The sequence below is a fragment of the Gossypium raimondii genome, chromosome 4 (genome assembly GCF_025698545.1).
Source record: "Gossypium raimondii isolate GPD5lz chromosome 4, ASM2569854v1, whole genome shotgun sequence".
In the NCBI taxonomy this organism is placed as follows: Eukaryota; Viridiplantae; Streptophyta; class Magnoliopsida; order Malvales; family Malvaceae; genus Gossypium; species Gossypium raimondii.
Window position 1 is genome coordinate 34,633,902 of NC_068568.1, and position 20,442 is coordinate 34,654,343.

The 20,442-nt window shown below is 31.2% G+C and overlaps 1 protein-coding gene across 1 annotated transcript; it reads left to right on the forward strand.

Moving 5' to 3' along the window:
- The first annotated feature begins 1,098 nt into the window (after nt 1–1,098).
- LOC105780221 (protein LOW PHOTOSYNTHETIC EFFICIENCY 1, chloroplastic) lies at nt 1,099–3,766 on the forward strand. The gene has a single exon (XM_012604420.2). It carries the CDS (start codon nt 1,443–1,445, stop codon nt 3,660–3,662), a length of 2,220 nt encoding a protein of 739 aa, XP_012459874.1. The 5' UTR covers nt 1,099–1,442; the 3' UTR covers nt 3,663–3,766.
- Nucleotides 3,767–20,442: the final 16,676 nt, after the last annotated feature.

Below are 20,442 nucleotides of genomic sequence, written 5' to 3' on the forward strand. Positions count from 1 at the left end.
AACCAAACCTAACCGGACCAGCTAGCCACACTAAGAACTGATTAGTGTATCTATTCGGTGACAGGTAAAAAATCGATTAACCCACGAACCAGTATGTACTAATTGAACCGACCTAAAAAAATCAATTGAACTGACAATTAAATTAATTTCAATTCGGTCTAACCAGTTTGTTCCCAAAACGACCAATCTAACCGGTTCAAAGCAAATAAATAATTAAAAATAAAAAATATTAAAATCGATTCAATTTCCATTTCAATTGATTTTTTTAGCCCGGTTCGCAGATCAATCAATTTTTAAATTTTTTAAATGTTTTAGCCCTTAACATTTACAATTTTTTTTATCACTTTGGTTCATACCTTTTAAAGTACATAAATTTAAAAAATTAAAATTAATTTTTATTATTTTAAACGAAAAACATAACATTTTTAAACAATTTTAATTTTTGTTAAAATAATAATATCTATAAGAAAAATAAAAATTCTTTAAAATTCAAAAATAGAAAAATAAAAAAATATGAAAAAAATTCAAAATTCAATGTTATCTAAACCAAATCGAACTGGTTGGGTTAAGAATCAACTGGGTAACGGTTCGGTGAGAGGGTAAAAACTGGTTGACAAGAGAACTGATGTGGTCTAGATGAATCATGCTAAAAAATCAGTTAAACAATGAGTTGAATCAATGTTTATAATTTTTAGTATTTTTATCTTTTAATAAATTATTTACTTTGAACTGGTCAGGTTAGTCATTTTGGGAACCAATTGGTTAAGCTATTTCGAAATTGGTTCAACTGAATCTTACCTCGATACAACTAGTCCGTACTGGTTCGCGAGTCAACCGCTTTTTGATCTCTCATCGGACCGATACCCTAGCCAATTTTCAGTCCAACCAATTGGTCTAGCCCAATTCAGCTAACATTGAATTTTAGAAATTTTTTATATTTTAAAATTATTTTTATATTTAAAAAAATTAATTTTTTTTAAATTTTATGTTTTTATTTAAAATATGAAAAAAAATACGAATAAGCTTGTGCTTGTTGGACATTAGCCCATTTATGGCAAAGAAAACCCAAACACGTTTTCTTTTTCTTGCCACACAATGACGAATTTTTGTCTGATTTTTGGCTCCCTCACCTCTCCAGCTCTCCTTGCAATTGAATGGCTGTGAAGAGACCACAGCAGAACAACACAACCAACTTATATCCACCCAAGCTTTCATCTTTCAGATGCCTTAGCCTTGCTCTTCCCATCAAATTTTCGTTTTTCATTTTTATATTCTTAATTGTATGTCAATTTGTAGAAACTCCTGTCAGTTCAGGACTGAAGTCACTAAGTACTTGCAAAGACTAAGGAGCATCGATGAATCTATCATGAGATTGTAGTAAGATATTTCCTTGCTTCTTTAACTCTGGGTATTTCTTAATTCTGTAAACTTTTTTTGTAAAAATGCAAGCTTTAAGTATCTGGCCATCACATGGTGGCTCTTTGGTAGTACCCCATTTGGATTTTGAGCATGGTTCTTCCTGTTTTGCATCTATTAAACCTAGAAGCAGGAAAAAATGGAGTCTTATTGACGGTAGAGGTCACAGTTTCTTATTGCTTTCAAGCTATGCAAGATTTAGTAGGAGTGAGACTTGTTGTAGGAACTTGAATTGTTGTTTGAGATTTGAATTCCTCTGTTGCTACTCTAAATTGAAAGTTGTCCTCTTCTGTGAGCCAAAGGGAGGTTCTTCTAGTGGGTTGGTTGCATCAGCTTGGGCATTGGAGCGACAAGAAACTGGGAATGAACTTGAGAGAGAAGGATCATACTCAAAGGATGATGATAATGGCAATGGGGATAGAAGTGAGGAAGTGGATATTAGTAGTGAGGGAGAAGTTGAGTTGGAGAGTGCAAGGATTGATGTTCGGGCACTGGCGCGCAGTTTACAGTTTGCTAAAACTGCAGATGACATAGGAAAGGTTCTCAAAGATATGGGTGAACTGCCTCTTCAAGTACATTCAAGCATGATTAGTGGTTTTGGAAGGGACAAATACATGGATGCTGCAATGTCCCTTGTTGAGTGGCTCAAGAGAAAGAAGAAAGAAAGTGGTGGAGGCATTGGCCCAAACCTTTTCATATACAACAGCTTATTGGGTGCAGTGAAACACTCCAAACAATTCGGTGAAATGGAGAAAATCTTGGATGATATGGCTGAGGAGGGGATCATTCCCAATATTGTTACTTATAATGTTTTGATGGCAATTTATGTGGAGCAAGGAGAAGCTACAAAGGCCCTAAATGTTCTTGAGGAAATTCAAGAGAAGGGCTTCAGTCCGTCACCAGTGTCCTATTCTACTGCCTTATATGCTTATCGTAGAATGGAAGATGGGCATGGAGCTTTGAAGTTCTTTATTGAATTAAGAGAAAAATATGTGAAGGGAGACATTGGAAGAAATGCGGATGAAAATTGGGAATATGAGTTTGTTAAGCTTGAGAAATTCACAGTTCGTATTTGCCAACAAGTCATGCGGCGGTGGCTTGTTAAGGATGAAAATTTGAGCACCAATGTGCTGAAACTCCTGAGAGATATGGACAATGTTGGGCTTAAACTTAGCAGGGAAGATTATGAGCGCCTTATATGGGCTTGTACCCGTGAAGAACATTATCTTGTTGCAAAAGAACTTTATAGCAGGATTAGAGAAAGCTTTTCAGAGATAAGCTTATCTGTGTGTAACCATTTGATTTGGGTAATGGGGAAGGCTAAGAAGTGGTGGGCTGCTTTGGAGATTTACGAGGATCTATTAGACAAGGGACCAAGTCCTAATAACATGTCCTATGAATTGGTTGTGTCTCACTTTAATATATTACTTTCAGCGGCCAGACAACGAGGAATATGGCGATGGGGTGTCAGGTTGCTTAATAAGATGGAAGAAAAAGGCCTTAAACCTGGCAGCAGGGAGTGGAATGCAGTCCTTGTGGCATGTTCCAAGGCTTCAGAAACTACTGCTGCTGTGCAGATATTTAGGAGAATGGTGGAGCAAGGGGAAAAGCCCACCATCATCTCGTATGGAGCATTGCTCAGTGCCCTCGAAAAGGGTAAACTCTATGATGAAGCCCTCAGGGTGTGGGATCATATGATAAAGGTTGGTGTTAAACCCAACTTGTACGCTTATACAATCATGGCTTCAATTTTCACTGGACAAGGAAATTTCAAAATGGTTAATGCAGTCTTTCAAGAGATGGCATCATCTGGTATTGAGCCGACGGTGGTGACGTACAATGCAATTATTAGTGGGTGTGCTCGGAATGGCATGAGCAGTGCAGCATATGAATGGTTTCACCGCATGAAAGTCCAGAACATCTCACCAAATGAGATCACATATGAGATGTTGATTGAGGCTCTGGCAAATGATGGTAAACCAAGGCTTGCATATGACTTGTACATGAGAGCTCAAAATGAAAGCCTTAACCTCTCCTCAAAGGCTTATGATGCTGTTGTGCAGTCATCTCAAGTTTATGGAGCAACTACTTACTTGAGTGTTTTGGGACCTAGGCCACCAGATACGAAGAAAGTTCAAATTAGAAAAAATTTGACTGAATTCTGTAACATAGCTGATGTTCCACGACGAAGTAAACCATTTGACAGGAAGGAAATTTACATCCCACCCAAACAAGGAAACCAATAAGCCTTTAGGTACTCTGTAGGATTGAAAGTTTTTACATGTTCAATGTTTGTACATTTGAATTTTCAGGTATAAATCAGAATGACATACCACAATTTAAAAGCTCATGTTTACATGTGTATTGTGCTAATATCTCTGCTTTCTGACTTCGGCACAATTCCGTTTTTACCTGTTTGATAATCGTACTGCATGAAGGAAAGATGCTATCCGTAAAAGGCGATATTTTAGATCATGGATTCCACCATTGTTAGATGCATTAAAGCAGTGACGATGGTGGTGGTTTATTTCTGTTCATAATCCCAAAACACTGGTTTAATGGTACAGCCTAACATCCATTACATTATCTGCTAGCTGTCACATTTATAAAAAGGAGAATTTTAAATCCCGGGCTTATGCAGTAGTGACATTCAGTGCGTCCAAGTTTGGATTTCAGCATCAGCAAACTATGGTCTCTTTTCTCCTACTTGCTATATATGCATCTTACATCTATCAAGTTCTGAAATTTTGGGATCATAATCTCTATAATTAGAACTATACAAGTGAGAAAGATGCAGGTTATGACATAGAACCCACTGAAAGCAAGAAAATTTCATAATTGTAGAAACATTATCATTTTTATCAACTTAAAGTGCAAGTGATACAGATGTCAAAAGGAAAATCATAATCATATATCTTAAACTATCGTCTTTAGGAGCTGGAAGATTAATTTAAGATAAAAAGATCAAAGTGATGATATCTACTGTTTTTCTTTTTTTGGTGGGAGGTGCACTTTAGGATATCAGATATTATCGTCTACAGAAGTCGCATAAAGATTACATTTTAGATACGGGCTGTGTGCCCTTTTTGGAGGACTTCGATTACTATTTTTTAAATAAAAAGACAATAAAAAAATATTCAGAATACTAAATCCAAGCCAATATGCTTGCCCAATTCGAAAGAAAATTAGTAATAACATATCAATTATTTTCTTTCACATTAAACATATAACAGATGTTCACGAAACTAACATGCAATTTCCAATCCGAAAGAAAATTAGTAACAACATATCAATTATTTTCTTTCACATTAAACAAATATAAGATGTTCACGAAACTAACATGCAATTAGTAATTTTCTTTCTCAAAAGTAAAAATCACTTTTTTTTGTGTCTTAAGAATGCAATATATCAATTATTTTCAAACACTATTCATAATAATCGCATTAGTAACAATAATTTTAAATAAAATATTAAATTTCTAATAAATATTCAAGAAATTTAAGATTATAAATACAATTAATCCTAATTTATTCAATTTGTATTAAATAAGCTCTAAAATTATTACCCAATCACGATGTTAGGAATCTCATACAAAATCAATATCCTAAAATCTTTCAATAAAAAATTGAATTTTACATAAAAATCATAATCTATCATAAGAAAAACTACAATCCTAATTTTAAAGATTAACCAATAAAACTTGAAAAAAAATTAAAGAGTTATTACCAAATTAGGGAGACCCACTGAAACAACCAAAAGATTTAATACCTATCTTACAAAAATTGTAGAGTGTATGGGAGAGAAAGAAGTAAGGAGTATTGGAAGAAAATAAAAAAATTAAAGATTTTAGGTTTTAGTGGGTGGAAAGAGATTTATTTTATCTAAAATAATTATTTTTAAAAATTTTGGCAGTCCCTTTTAATTTTTTTGCGAAAAAGTATTTTTCATGACAATTTTCAAATATTTTGTGGAGTTAATGTACCAATTATATAATTAAAAAAAAAACCTTTTTCTTTGTTACGTGGCTCTGCCAATGCTTGCTAATGTCGATTTTCATAGCCACCTCCCTTATATTGTTGTTGAAAGATTTCAGTTTTCGCATAACGGAAATTTAAATTTTTTTTTTTTAAAGTGAGTTTTTGTAATATTTATAGTAATAAAATTTACTAAATTTAATACTTATATTTTCGACATAAGTGTTTTAGTGGTTTCCTGACTTTCAACCAATTCAATCTTCTCCATTATTCTTGAGCTCACGGTTTGCTTAGAGAGTGAACTTTAATTACATAAATCAATCACACACATTGAAAGCTATTAATTTTCTAGTGGAGAAAACTAATTCTCTTTATGGACTAGAAACCTAACTTGAGCTGTCATGAAAAATAGAGTTTTCTTAAAATAAATCTCACAATAAATTTAGAGAGTTACAACGCTCAATGTCATGTATTTTTAACCAAGCCCATATTTCTTATTTATAGAAAAAAATCACAAGGGTTCTACTTGAATAAGGAGACAAAATTATAATATTTTAATAGAAAACTCATAGTCGCACTAGGACTATATAGGGTGCTCAGGACACCTTATTTGGGATACCCAAGGTTGTCGCCCATCAAATGTGTTATCTGGACCTATTTGGTTCATTGGGTTCATTTATATGTGTTATATGGACTCTAACCCAACTCATATAATTTATTCAACTCAATAATAAGCTTTTTATTTCTCAAAATATTATTTATTTAATTATTTAAAAAAATTTAATTAATTCACTCAATTAAATTATTTTCTCAACCGATTTCTAATTTCGTTAAAGTTATGATAATTTTACAAGACTAGAATATATGAATAAATAAATTTAATCATCTCATTCAATAAAAGTACGATAACTAATTAAATTTATTTTCACTATGAACTTCCATTAGTTTATTACGAACCTTAATTAATTACAATCAATTAAATAATAATTCAAAGAAATTAATTTAACCATTAAGTCATCTCTTGTTCTTACCGAGAAAATGCATTCCTTACAAGTAGTGATACATGCGATCTATTTTAAAATTTGTTGTTTTCATTCATTCAATGTACCAGTTCTAATGCAATCCTTAAAGGTTGTGTTGAGCTACCAAAGGGATTAATTGAACATATACAATTAGGGTTCAAATAATTTATAATTAAGTTTCAACTTCTTATCTATTAACTAAAACATTGTTTAGTTATGGAGTCAGTCCACTAAAAGTACCATGACTATACTTTACGACTGAACTCTTCCTTATTATATATCATTACGAAAGCAACTTATTTTATACTTGTCCAATGACCTTGTCATATGTGTGTTACCCCATATGACATCTTCAATCTCTTTGAGTTAAATTTTTTCCCTCAATATGATATTATTTTATCTCATAGTAATTATTACATCTTTTTTCATGAAAAAGTCTATTACTAATACATAGAAATTAAATCATTCGTCCTAGACGAATGACCCATGGCCACATTACTTTTTCATCAACCGTGTAATGCTGATGAGAGGATACCATTTACCCTTCATTGCGCTATGAATTTCACTATTGTAAATGAAGTCATGTCATGAAAAAGTAATATATCCAACACATCAACTTTCAATTCTATTACCAATTGAACTCAAGCTTTTAATAAATTAAATTATATTAGTCACGCACACATGGTCAATCACTTACTCATAATGGAGGTAAGTCACACAATGAATATCACAAGTGAATAAATCTATAAATGAATTTAGGATAAATTCAACTTCGGTCCTATTTGATGTATTGTCAATCCAAACAATCACACTTATGTCTCTATCTTTCAAGAGTCATCTGCTTCGATACCCAAGATAAGATATCTCCCCAATTAGACTTGATAGATTACATAATAGTCCTTTAAATCAATTTTCCCAACTTTGATTCTTCAAACTACATACTATTTAGATTACCTAGTAATAAAAGTCATGAAAACTTTACTATACTAGAACATTAAGAGTAAATAAATTCAATTGTCTTATTCAATAAAAATGCGATGACTAACTAATTTAATTTCCACTTTCAAACTTCAAATATTTAACTACAATCAAATTAAATAATAATCAATAAATTAATTTAACATCTAAGTCATCTCTTGCTCATAGTGAGAACCACAATCACTACGAATAGTGATACATGAGATCTATTTCTCTAATTCGTCATTTTCATTTATTTTTCGTATCAGTTCAAATGTAATTCGTATAGGATTGTGCTGAGCTAGCGGATAGACCAATTGAATATATATAATTAGGGCTCAAATAATTTATAATTAACTTTCGATTCTTTGTCTATTAATTACAATATTATTTAATCATGGAATCAATTCATGAAAAGCACCATGACTAAACTCTCCCCATTATATAACATTACAAAAGCAATTTAATTTATGTTTGTCTAATGACCTTGTCAGATGTGTGTTACCTTCAAAGGATATCATTAATCTCTTTAAGTTAAATTCGTTCATCCAATTTGATCCTATTTCATCTCACAATAACCATTACATCGTTCTTCATGTTACTAAAAAATAGTAATTAAATCTTTCATACAAGAAAAATGACTCGTGACCATACCATTTTTCCATCAACCATGCAATGCATACTAAAGGATACCATTTAGCTTTCATATGGCTATGAATTCCACTATCGTAAATAAAGTCATGCAATCAGAAGTCGAATACCAAATGTACTAGCTTTCGAATCTATTACCAATTGAACTCAAACTTTAATACATCAAAGTATATGAGTCATGCAAGCAGAGTCAGTCACTTATTGAGGATTGAGGTAAGTCACACTATAAATGTCACAAGCGAATAAATCCATAAACGGATCTAGGATGAATTCAGTTTGGGTCATGTCTGATGTATTGTCAGTAGAGACAATCACATTTATGTCATTATCTTCTAAGAGTCAACCACTTTAATACCCAAGACAATGTATCTCACTAATTGGACTTGATAGAGGGCATAATAGTCATTGATTAAGTTTTCTTAATTCCGATTCTTTAGACCACCACCATTTAGATTACTAACTAATTATAAGTTGTCTTTTTGCATTATGATCTAAACACATAGTGCAACTTAATATTAGTTAAACATTAGGTAACCAGTGAGCCAATATTTGCTTATACATTTTTCTTTGTATGCAAAAACCATGGAAGACAAATACAAACGATATTAATGTGAATGATGAATTTTTTTAAAAATAAACTGTTGGAAAATTACATATATATATTATGATGATGATGAAAAACTACACTAACGGCATTAGATCCCAACAATCTGCACCCTAAAATTTATCACTCGGAGATAGGAGATTATTATAGTCCCCAATACATGCCCAAGGTAAATCAAGTAATTAAGAAAACGGTGACAAAAATCTTGTTTCCTGTTGGACTTAGGATAGTTTTAGAAACTTGCCAATCACCATTTAAAACCATCAGCTTCATCAATAATTGCATTAATATGGTTTTGAGAATACTCAAATACAGTAACAATGCTACTACAAATTCATAACAAAGCTAGTTTACCATTACAACCTAACCTATCAATACAAAAACAAGAATCAAATTTAAGTGCTACTTGTAGCTCTTCCATCTTATTTGAATAAACTAAAGTCTTGATTAAGAAAAGAACATCGGGCTGCATTATTGGAAAAATCCTATTATGAAAATAATTTACTATTAAGCGGAAGTTTGAAAATTTTCAAAACAGAGTTGGTTTGTGATATTTATAGTAATAAACATTCTACCAAAAAGTACCAATGTTCTATGCGAGACAGATTTGAAACGTTTTCAACTTTTAACCAAACGACCTTCTCCAGTATCTTCGTACCCCAAATTGCGTCAAGTGTGGGCTCAAACAACAAGAACCAAACACAAAACCAAAAACAATTGATTACTTTCAATGAGAAAGTAAATCTCTCAATAGAAATTGGTAGAAATTATTGTTCCAAGGAAATAAAATTTATTCTAAGAAAATAAATTTCTACTACTTTCTAACAGAATAACAATATATGAAACTTATTTGTTAATAGCTCCGCTAGTGCCATCTATTTATAAAATGAGATAAGAGAATCTTGATTGAATAAGTATAACACAAATAATATTTATTTAATAGAAAAATACTATCCTAGTCTAACTAAAAGAGGGGGGCACACTCTAGATAAAAACACTAGGATTGTCGCCCTTCATAAGTAAAATAAGGGGAATTGGGTCTCTCATGTATTAGGTCAAATTATATGTACTTCAAGGGCTTTTGTTTAATCTAACCCAATATTTATTTTTTACTCCTAAAATAAATATTAATTAATTAAATTAAATTTTTAATTAAATAATTTTCTTAACGCGATTCTAATTCCATTAAAGTTATAACGACTTTACCGTAAAAGAATCTATAAGGAAATATATTAAATTTCCATATTCAATGGATTCATAATGACTAATTAATTTAATTCCATTTTTGAAATTTAATTATTTAATTATGATTAAATAAATAATAATTCGAAAATCTTAAATTTATTATCAAGTCATTTCTATACCCAGTGAGAAAACACATTCATTTTTTGAATACAACTCATTTCTCTAACTTCATCATTTTTATTCATTTCTTTTCATTTGGTTCTACATGCAATTCATTTCTAGTTTCAACAAGCTAGTGGAGGGATCGACTAGACCTATGTAATTATGGCTCAAATAATTTATAATTAAGTTCCAACATTTTGCCTATTAATTATAAACTTATTTAGTCACGAAGTCATTGCACTATAGTATCATGACTAAGCTCTCCCTAATTACATATCATTGCAAAAACTACTTAATTAGTACTTGTCCAATGCCATTGTCATCAATGTGTTACCCTCATAGGATATCCTTAATCTTTTTAGGATAAATTCATAGTAACACCCCATACCTAGACTGCACACTGGACCCGAGTTACAGGATGCTACAATAGTTACGAGAACATTATAACACATTTTTTAATATTTAATCGAATCTTAAATCATTAATTAGTTTAATTACATGCACAATAGAAGTTATGAATACGTCAAGGATTAAATCGAGCATACAAACATAGATTAATAGAATTAAGTATGAATTAAAGACCAACTTGAAAATTTTCATAAGTTTGATCTAAGTATCGATACCAAAGAAATAAGTATTGATATTTTTGTGATAGGTATTGATACCAAAATCGTTATTGATACCATTTTTGCATTTTGTAAAAATTTGAAAATTGTTCATTTGGTCAAGTATCGATACCTTGGTCACTAATATCGATACTTTTACCCAGATGATCAAAAATCACAATTTTAAAGGATACTTTTCGTGCTCAAATCTATAATTCAAACACTGGAGCATCAAAACACACAATCAACCTGCATAATTATCATGCAAAACATTTTAAAACATATCATATATCATCCTAAGAATGCCTAAAAAACATTAAGCAATTAAGCCAAATCATGACACCAAACAACCTAAAGTGTCTAACCAATAGGCCATTTTGGCATCATCTCAATCAAGTTCTAAACTTTGCCAACATCCAACAATTACAATACCAACATGATTCTTTCTAATGGTTCATTCAAGCTTTGTATCACATAATGAAATGGCACATTCTTGCCACACTAAACTTATCAAAATCTCATTTTTAAATCAACCAAAGAAAGCTATAAATCCAAAACAAATATGACTAAATAGATTCATCCAATACTACTACTTATTAACATGTATAATTCAACTTTTCATTCTAGCATTACCTTTTCAAAAGCTTTCATAATTCAAGGCTATGTTCACTTTAACCAAACATACAATTACCATTCATCAATACCAAAGATTTCATCTAAGTTTTACCATTTCCCAACCATTTCATGATTCAAGATCAAGCACCGAATCTATAAACATACTTTCATCACTTACCATATATGCATACCATAGTAATCTTAAATTCAACTTATTACATGGCAACCATTATATTACAATACAACTACAACTTATAAATTCAAAACAACAATCCAAAGATAGCCTATATACATGCCACAAAACCGAAATAAACGATTTAAAATCTATCAAGGCTGATGCTTGATAGTGTAAGCTTTGAAGTTGATCCAACTACTTAGTTCCATAAAACGTCAACTATAGAAAATAGTAAATGAAACGGAGTAAGCTTATATAGCTTAGTAAGTTCATAAGAACTTAAACAAAACTCTTACCTCAGTTTACAATTAAGTAAAAATGTATAACTAATTTAATATGATTTCCTGCCCAGACATTTACAATAACAAGGTGAGCATTTCACGTAACGGTCGTATAATCTCTCAATCATTTAGTACAACATATTTCCAAATCATTCTATAGGAAAGATCCAACATATAAATCATATTAACCAATTGATCATGTCAATTCATATTCACAATCATATACCATTTCCTTTAAACATATAACTCTGTCACTAATATCACATTTACAAAGCGAGCGTTTCATACATATAACTATAAGCTTTCCAGTCATTTGGATATCATTTCAAACAAATTTTAAACACATATTCATAATTTATTCAATTTCATTAGTTAACATTTCAATAGTCATATAAACATATCATTTCCAAGTAATTCATGAAGTCAATACATATACTTTCATTTAACAGATAGCCCGATAAACTATAGTAACATAATTCGGATACTTGGGTAACTACAACATACCAAAGAGCATCGTAACTCTATACAGAGGCACTGTAGTGCAAACAGAGGCATGATTGTGCAATTAGAGGCACAGAAGTGCAAACAGAGACACCGTAGCATGAATAGAGGCACCGAAGTGCAATCCCATACAAACGCACATTCTAACCCTATTGGCATGCCAATCGTATCCTAATCGTTTACTACATTTAAACGTGCATTAAAGCAAGATTTGTAACATTTAATGATCATAGACACTTTTATGTTATAAGTATACATGTTGTAACAGTTCATGTTCATTTAGAAATCCATAAAAATTATACTTCCTAGTATTGAACAATTCTCAATTTAGTCCTTACTCACCTTAGCATTTGATTATAACTTTTCAATTCCATCTCACAAAATTAACAATTTATATCCTTAAGGTTCAACAATAATTAATATGTATAAACACATTTTAATACATTATGAACTTTCCTAATACAACCAAAGAAGCAAATTTGTTCATAGGGACTATTTTGCAAATTTTACTTTTTCTCAATTTTCCTTTGTACGATTCAATCCTTAATTTATATAATAATTAATTTCACATTATCAAATTTTAAAACTTTAAACCATATGGATTCATGAATATAATATCTTTTATTCATTTTGCACAATTTCCTAAACTTTTGCATTTTATTAGGTTTAGCCCTTAGAGCCAAAACTATTATATAATTCAAAATCAAGCTTTGATTTCCAATCCAATTACAATGTCATCACTGTAAATTCATATAAAAACATAATTTTAGAAATTTCATGATAAAATTTATATTATTACAATTTTGTCCTTATACACAAAACTAACAAAATTTACTTAACAATTTAGTCTTTAAATATATCTAAGTTTATAATCAAAATATTAAACATCAAAAAATTCAATTTCCATCAATTAAAACTTTATTAATCTTTAAAAATTTTGAAAACGGATATACGAGTTAAAAAGACCTAGTTGCAACGATCTCAAAAACATAAAATTTACGAAAAACGAATAACCGAAAGACTTACATGCAAGCACCCAAGTTTTGCCAAACCTTAGCTTCAACAGTGTTGCTTGATGTTTTTATTTTCGGTAATGGAAGAAGATGAATGAATGAAAACCAACTTTTTTTATGTTTTAATATTTTTATTATAATTAAATTTTAACTTAATTTAATATTATAAATAACAATATTACAAATAAACAACCACCAATTGTCCCACTTATTATAAAAGTTGTTAAATTGCCATGAAAACCCTTGAAAATTTATAATCTAAGCCTTTTTCAACCAAAATTCAATAATAACAAACTTATTTTTTTACGATTTAGTCTTTTTCCATAATTAACTATCAAATCATTAAAATTTTTGGACCAAAACTCAATACACTTATACTATAACTTTATAATATTCAACAATAATATTTATGAGCTCGATTTATGAAAATAAGGTCCTAATGCCTCATTTTCCAAAACCACTAACTTGTGGGACGCACCATTTGTACATTGACTAACTAACCAATTAATAAAATCTATTAAATCATGATTCACTATTATTTTAAATTTAACTCATAAATATCAATTAAATGTATCTATGACTCTCTCGTCGGAATTGTGGCCCCAAAACCACTATCTTCGACACCACTAAAAAATGAGTTATTACATTCGTTCTCTCAATATGATCCTATTTTATCTCATGGTAACCATTACATATTCCTTTATTAAAATTAAATTACTATCAAATAGTAGTTAAGTCATTTATCACAAAAACAAACGACCCATGACCATTTTTACTTTTCATATATCATATAATACTGATCAGAGGACAACATTTACCCATTTGTTGGACTATGAATTCCACAATTGTGAATGATGCTACATATTGTAGAAGTCGTATACTTAACACACCACCTTTCAATTCCTTATCTATTTGAACTCAAGCTTTTACTTACATGAAAGTATACAAGTCATGCATAGATAACCCATCATCCACTTAGGATTAAGTATGTCACATTATGAATATCAAAAGTCAATAAATCCATAAACAAATCTAGGATCTATTCTACTTGGGTCCTGTTTGAGGTATTGTTAGTCTAGTCAGTCATATCTAAGTCTCTATCTTCTGGGAGTCATTTGCTCCTATGCTCAAGGCAAAACATCTCCCCAATTGGATTTGATAAATGACATATTCGTCTTTCAATTGGTTTTCTCATTTTCAATTAGATTAAGGACATGTTTAGGTTCATCTACTAATAAAATTTGTGTTTCCATATTACAATATAACCACATAATACTACTTAGCTTAGTTAAACGTTAGATAACCAATGACCAATACTTTCTTCCATTTTGCTTTGCTTGCAAAAACATTGAGGATAATATACAAATGGTATTAATGTAATTAATAGATGTTATTATTAAACCAATTTGTTTGAAAAATACAAGTATACAAAACGAATATACTACACATAGGGAACCAGATCCAACATGTTGGAAATATCCCGATTTGAAAATAATTTTCTTGCACAGTGAAAAAAAAATTCAAAACCGACTCGATTTGTGATATTTATAGCAATAAACCTTAACTAAATTTGTACCTACGTTTTTGGCTTAGAGGACGTTCGTTATTCCCAACATTCAACCAAATGGTCTTCTTTCCTATTCTCGTGTCATAAATTGCTTCGAGTGTAGGCTCAAACCAATTGAATTGAAACACAAAACTAGAAAAAGTTTTCTCCTTTTGGGGTGAAAATAAAATTCTCTCTTATTAATAAAAACTGGTAGAATTGTTATTCTAGAATATATATATAATAATTGAGAATAAATTATCTCTATTTTTTGGCAGCATAACAATTCTCAAAGTTGTGTTAATAGCTCTACTGGTGCTATCTATTTATAAAAAGAGAAGGTAGAACCCTTGTTGAGTTGTAACTATTTATTTCAAATAGAAAAACAACATCCTACTTATAATAGGAATAGGGTGGATGGCACACCCTAGTAATCCTACTAAGGTTTAGAGGTGCTCATGGGGCAGGCATTTACTACCGACTACCCGCCGTAAATATGGGCTTGGGAAAAAAACGAGGCCTGTTTAGAAAGCAAAGGCCTCGGCACCACTTTTTGGCCCAGGCCAGGCCTCTAATTCGATATAATAAATATATTTATTTTTAAATTTTAAAATATTTTTAAAATGCTTTTTTTATTATTTTTTTAATTTTAAAATATTTTTAAAATACTTTTTAAAATTTTTTTAATTTTAAAATATTTTTAAAATATTTTTAAAATACTTTTTAATTTTAAAATAAATTTTGGTATTTATTAAAAAATGGGTCAATGAGCCAAAGCCAGGGCTTATGATTTTTTTCCCAGGCCGAAATTTTTTTATGGGCCCGGCCCGGCCCATGAGCACCTCTACTAAGGTTGTCTCCCCCTTCATGTTAATGAGGAGTTTTTGCGCCTCTCTCACATCGAGTCCAATTACGAGTACTTCTTAGGCCTTTTTAACATAGTAGTTTGTAATGTGATTCAACTCGGTTCAGTTTTTCTATTTCCCAAAATAAACTTTAATATTTATATATAAAACAATTTTCTCATCCCTATTTTACCCTCAACAAAATTTTGATGATTTTACCCATTGTAAAATTTTGACAATTTTGCCCCTAATAAAATTTTGAGAAAATATGTTCAATATTTTGCAACTCAACATGTTCACTATGACCGAATGGTTTATTTTTATTTTTGGGCTTCAAAATAGTCCAAAAATATAAACTCATTATTTCGATCATTTTTTAAGTAATCCATATAGGATTGCAAATGGATTATTTTCATTTTCTTTATTATTTCCATTTCAGCTTTTATTTCTATTTCCAGTTTTGGAAACTTACATTCATTTCCAAATGATTCCATTTCTCCATTTCAGAGAAAATCATAATCATTCCTGAATGTTTCCATTTCTCTATACCTATTCATTTCGTTCATTTCTATTCAAACACAATTAATTTCTTGTTTCAACGAGCTAATGGAGGGATCGATTGGACATATGTAGTTGAGACTCAAATTATTTATTATTAAGCTCCATCTTTTCACCTATTAATTGTAAACTCATTTAGTCATGAAATGATTCCACTATAGTATTATGACTAAGCTCTCCCCAACGACATACCATTACGAAAGCAACTACTCAGTACTTGACCAATGACCTTGTCATAAGTGTATTACCCTCATAGGATATTCTTGATCTCTTTGCGATAATATCCATTCTTCCAATATGATCATATTTTATCTCATTAACCATTACATTTTCATTCATGAAAAGTCAATCACTATTAAATAGTGATCAAGTCATCCATCACAAAGATGAACGACCCATTGCCACGTTTACTTTTCATCAACCATGTAATACCAATGAAATGATATCATTTACCCATGTTTTGGGATATGAATTTCACTGTTGTAAATGACACTACATACTATAAAATTCGTACACCCAACTCACTATCATTCGGTTCCTTATCTATTTGAACTCAAGCTTTTACTTACATCAAAGTGTACGAGTCACGTATACATAGTCCACCATCCACTCAGGATTTAGGTATGCCACACATGAACGTCACAAGTGAATAAATTCGTAAACCGATTTAGGAACTACTCTGTTTGGGTCCTGTCCGATGTACTGTCAATCTTGTCAGTCATATCTATGTCTCTATCTTCTAGGAGTCATCCACTCTGATGCCCAAGACAAGACATTTCCTCAATTGGACTTGATAGATGACATATTAGATTTTAATCAGTTTGCTCATTTTCGATTATACTAAGGACATGTTTATGTTCGTCTACTAATACAAGTTGTCTTTCCATACTATAACTCGACCATGTTATACCGTTTAGTATTAGTTAAACATTTAAACAATCAATTAGCAACATTTTCTTCCATTTTTCTTTGCATGAAAAAACCATGTGAGGAAAATTATACTAAGTATATTAATGTAATCAATGAATTTGTTTTATTAACCAATCTATTCAAAAAAAATTACAAGTTTACAAATGAAAATACTACATTCAGGGCACCAGATCCAACAGTCTCCCACTTGCCCTAGTGAAGTAAATAAGCCATATTCTAGATTCCCATGCTCTCCACGTGTTACTTAAAACTCCTAGCTAGTAGAGTCTATTGGATCGTTGGTACACTCCGTGGCGCAGCAGAAAAATTATTCCGACAATCCTCAACCACAAATCCATGTACGAGGAACAAAAAAGGTTGAAGATATACCTTTTCAAAATTTAAAAAGGCGAATAACATTGTTGGCTGAAATCCTTTGCTGCTACAAAATTGTCTCAGTCTCTACGTAGTCCACCCTGTTAAGCATGAACAACAAAAACTCTTTGAACTTTTTTAGAGAGAATTTAAACTTTTTGGTTGCTAGACCTAGTTTGATTTTCTTACTTCCTCCTTACATAATTCGAGATTGTAGTAATATCATGTATATTAAAAATAGAATAATTCCCCTTTTGGTTTTTAGAGAAAATCGTGGAAGATAATGAAATTATATTCTTTCCAAATGAAAACTAACTTCCGTAAATATTAACTCTAGAACGATGTTATGAATCGTATCCGCTAGGCAATCCTATTCGTCAGGTAATTCTATTCGTCAAGTAATTCTATCCGCCAGGCAATACTATTTTCCAGGCAATACTATCTGCCAGGCGATACTTATATGCCACGGATAAGAATCCATCACAATCGTATGTAGGAGGGTATACACCCATTCTATTGGTGTGAAGTCTGTTCGCTTTAACCATAAGGTGTGACCCTATAGGTTCTTGTAACGTTAATAGTAATTCTAGAAGATTTCTAGTGTTACAAGCAATGAGTAGCATCTAGCAATGCATCATTGCTACCCAAGTTACAAGAAGTCATGATTTGACATAACCTTTCTGTAATAAACTTTTCATGTATCATATCCTTTTATGTTTTATATCTAGATTGGACAATGGTATAGTCACACTTGTATAGTCCAATCCCATATTTCTTGATAATCTGAGTAGACTATGTTAAACAAATTAGTGTGATAACTCATACCAACTTATTTGAGCATGGCCATACATTTCTAGTCTTACTTCATCAAGTGGCCCAAGATATTACTCCCATTATGTAGGAGGGATAAATCCTATCTTGATCAATCATATCCCACTAAATGGATTGTGATATATCCAACATCAGTTTATATAGTTCAACCTATTACACTAGATGTTTGATTATATCAAAATATACAACTCACGATGTTGGGACAATGTTGAGCTCCAGTCTGAGGATCATATACATAGTTATCACTATGAGTAATGTTTGTGACTATTACATAATAATCCAAGAAGTATACTCATGGCGGGTCAGTCCATTATGTTGTTCTCTGGCACATACTCATGTATTGATTTTGACATCCCTATGTCAATGACAACACTTTGTCATTAATCAATTACAAATTAGTCTTAATGAATTATTATTGTCCAAACCTACAATAATATTTGACTAAAGGCCTTTTAAGAAAAATCATATTATTCTTAGGGCTTTATTATTAATTAGTTTATTTATATACATAGAAAAAGAAATTGAAATAACAATGGCATTGCCTTATTTTAATAAACAAGGTAAAACGATTATGTAATTACAACCATATGATGATTGGTCTTTGGGCATACTTTAACAGAGTCTTGGTAAACGGGTCCGCAAGGTTGTCCTCAAATGCGACTTTGACTATATCCACAATTTCGTCTGCAACTGCCTCATTATTGCCATACTATTGACACAATATAGTGTGATAACTTTTTCCATACCAGGAATGACTTTAAAATCCATGTGGAACTTTCGAAGCCATATTGCTTTTTTGGTAGCCTCAGAAACAGCCACATATTCGACCTCTATAATGGAGTTTGCAGTATAAGTCTGCTTTACACTTCTCCATACAATGGACCCACCACCTAGGACAAAAACATAGCCCGATGTCGATTTCCTCAAATCTCAACACCTTTGGAAGTCAAAATTCGTTCTGGTAGGAGTAAGGTCTCCTCTAGAATGCACAAGCATATAATCCCTCGTTCTCTATAAATACTTAAGTGTAACACCCTATACCCAGCCTGGTCACCAAACTCGAATATCAGGATGCCACACCACCGTCTCATGTCATACTCATAGTTAATTGTCACATTATTAAGAAATCATCCTCTTTATCAGTGATCTTATAATTTTTTAGTCAAACATATATCAATCATCCTTAGAACATGCCAAACATACTTCAAATAAACTCATAGTAATAATTGACATGCATTAGGATCACTTAGTAAAATTTCAAAACAAATTACGTAGGTATCAATAATATAATAAAGGTATCGATAATTCCCTCAAGTGGTATTGATAGTGCTTGGAAAATCAGTACCAAAACTGCTTATTGTTTCTCGCTTAAAAACATAAACCTTAAAAATTATCGGTAACTCGGACCAATTCATCATGCTATCATATCATCATCAAATAAATGTCAAAACGGATGTAGTAATAGTATCAAACATTGAAAGTAAGTTTAAATGATAATCGGCATAATACGATTCAATTCTCAAAATCCTAAGAGTAATTAAGCTATGGAACTTCCAAAGCATCATGAAAAATATCATTAAAAGTATACCACATTGCCTTAGTCCCAAAATGAAAATAAATAACAATAACAGCTACGAAATAACGGAAAAGGATTGCTTTGATCACCCCATGAAACCACACCGCTCACACCGGCACACTACTAATTTGCAATGGTTTTAATAAAATAGTGGGTTAGCTTAACAAGCTTAGTGAATGCTTAGAATAACCGTAATATACACACAATATCAAAGGTTAAACAAGAGCATACTACAACACGTTCACAACCATATTCTAATCAAGTCAAAATATCATATTCACGTTTCATTAAATCATGAAACTAACATATACTCCTATATGCAATTACACTCAACTCGCTTATATAGAATTCATTTAACAACAATTCATCAAGACTAAACAACATATACATGCTTTAAAACCCACAAGTCTAGCTGATATATTCATATGCATACACAAGTTAAATGGAAAATATTCAAACCACAATTACTTACACAATTTACTATAAGAACATACTAACATTTTTATGAAACTTAAATCGGCTCATTTAGCATATTATTCACATGTTTATGGATACATCTCACATCGTATTATTACAAGATATAATATCACATCTAAATGATAATTAGCATAGCAACCACATACTCATTTAGGCATACACCA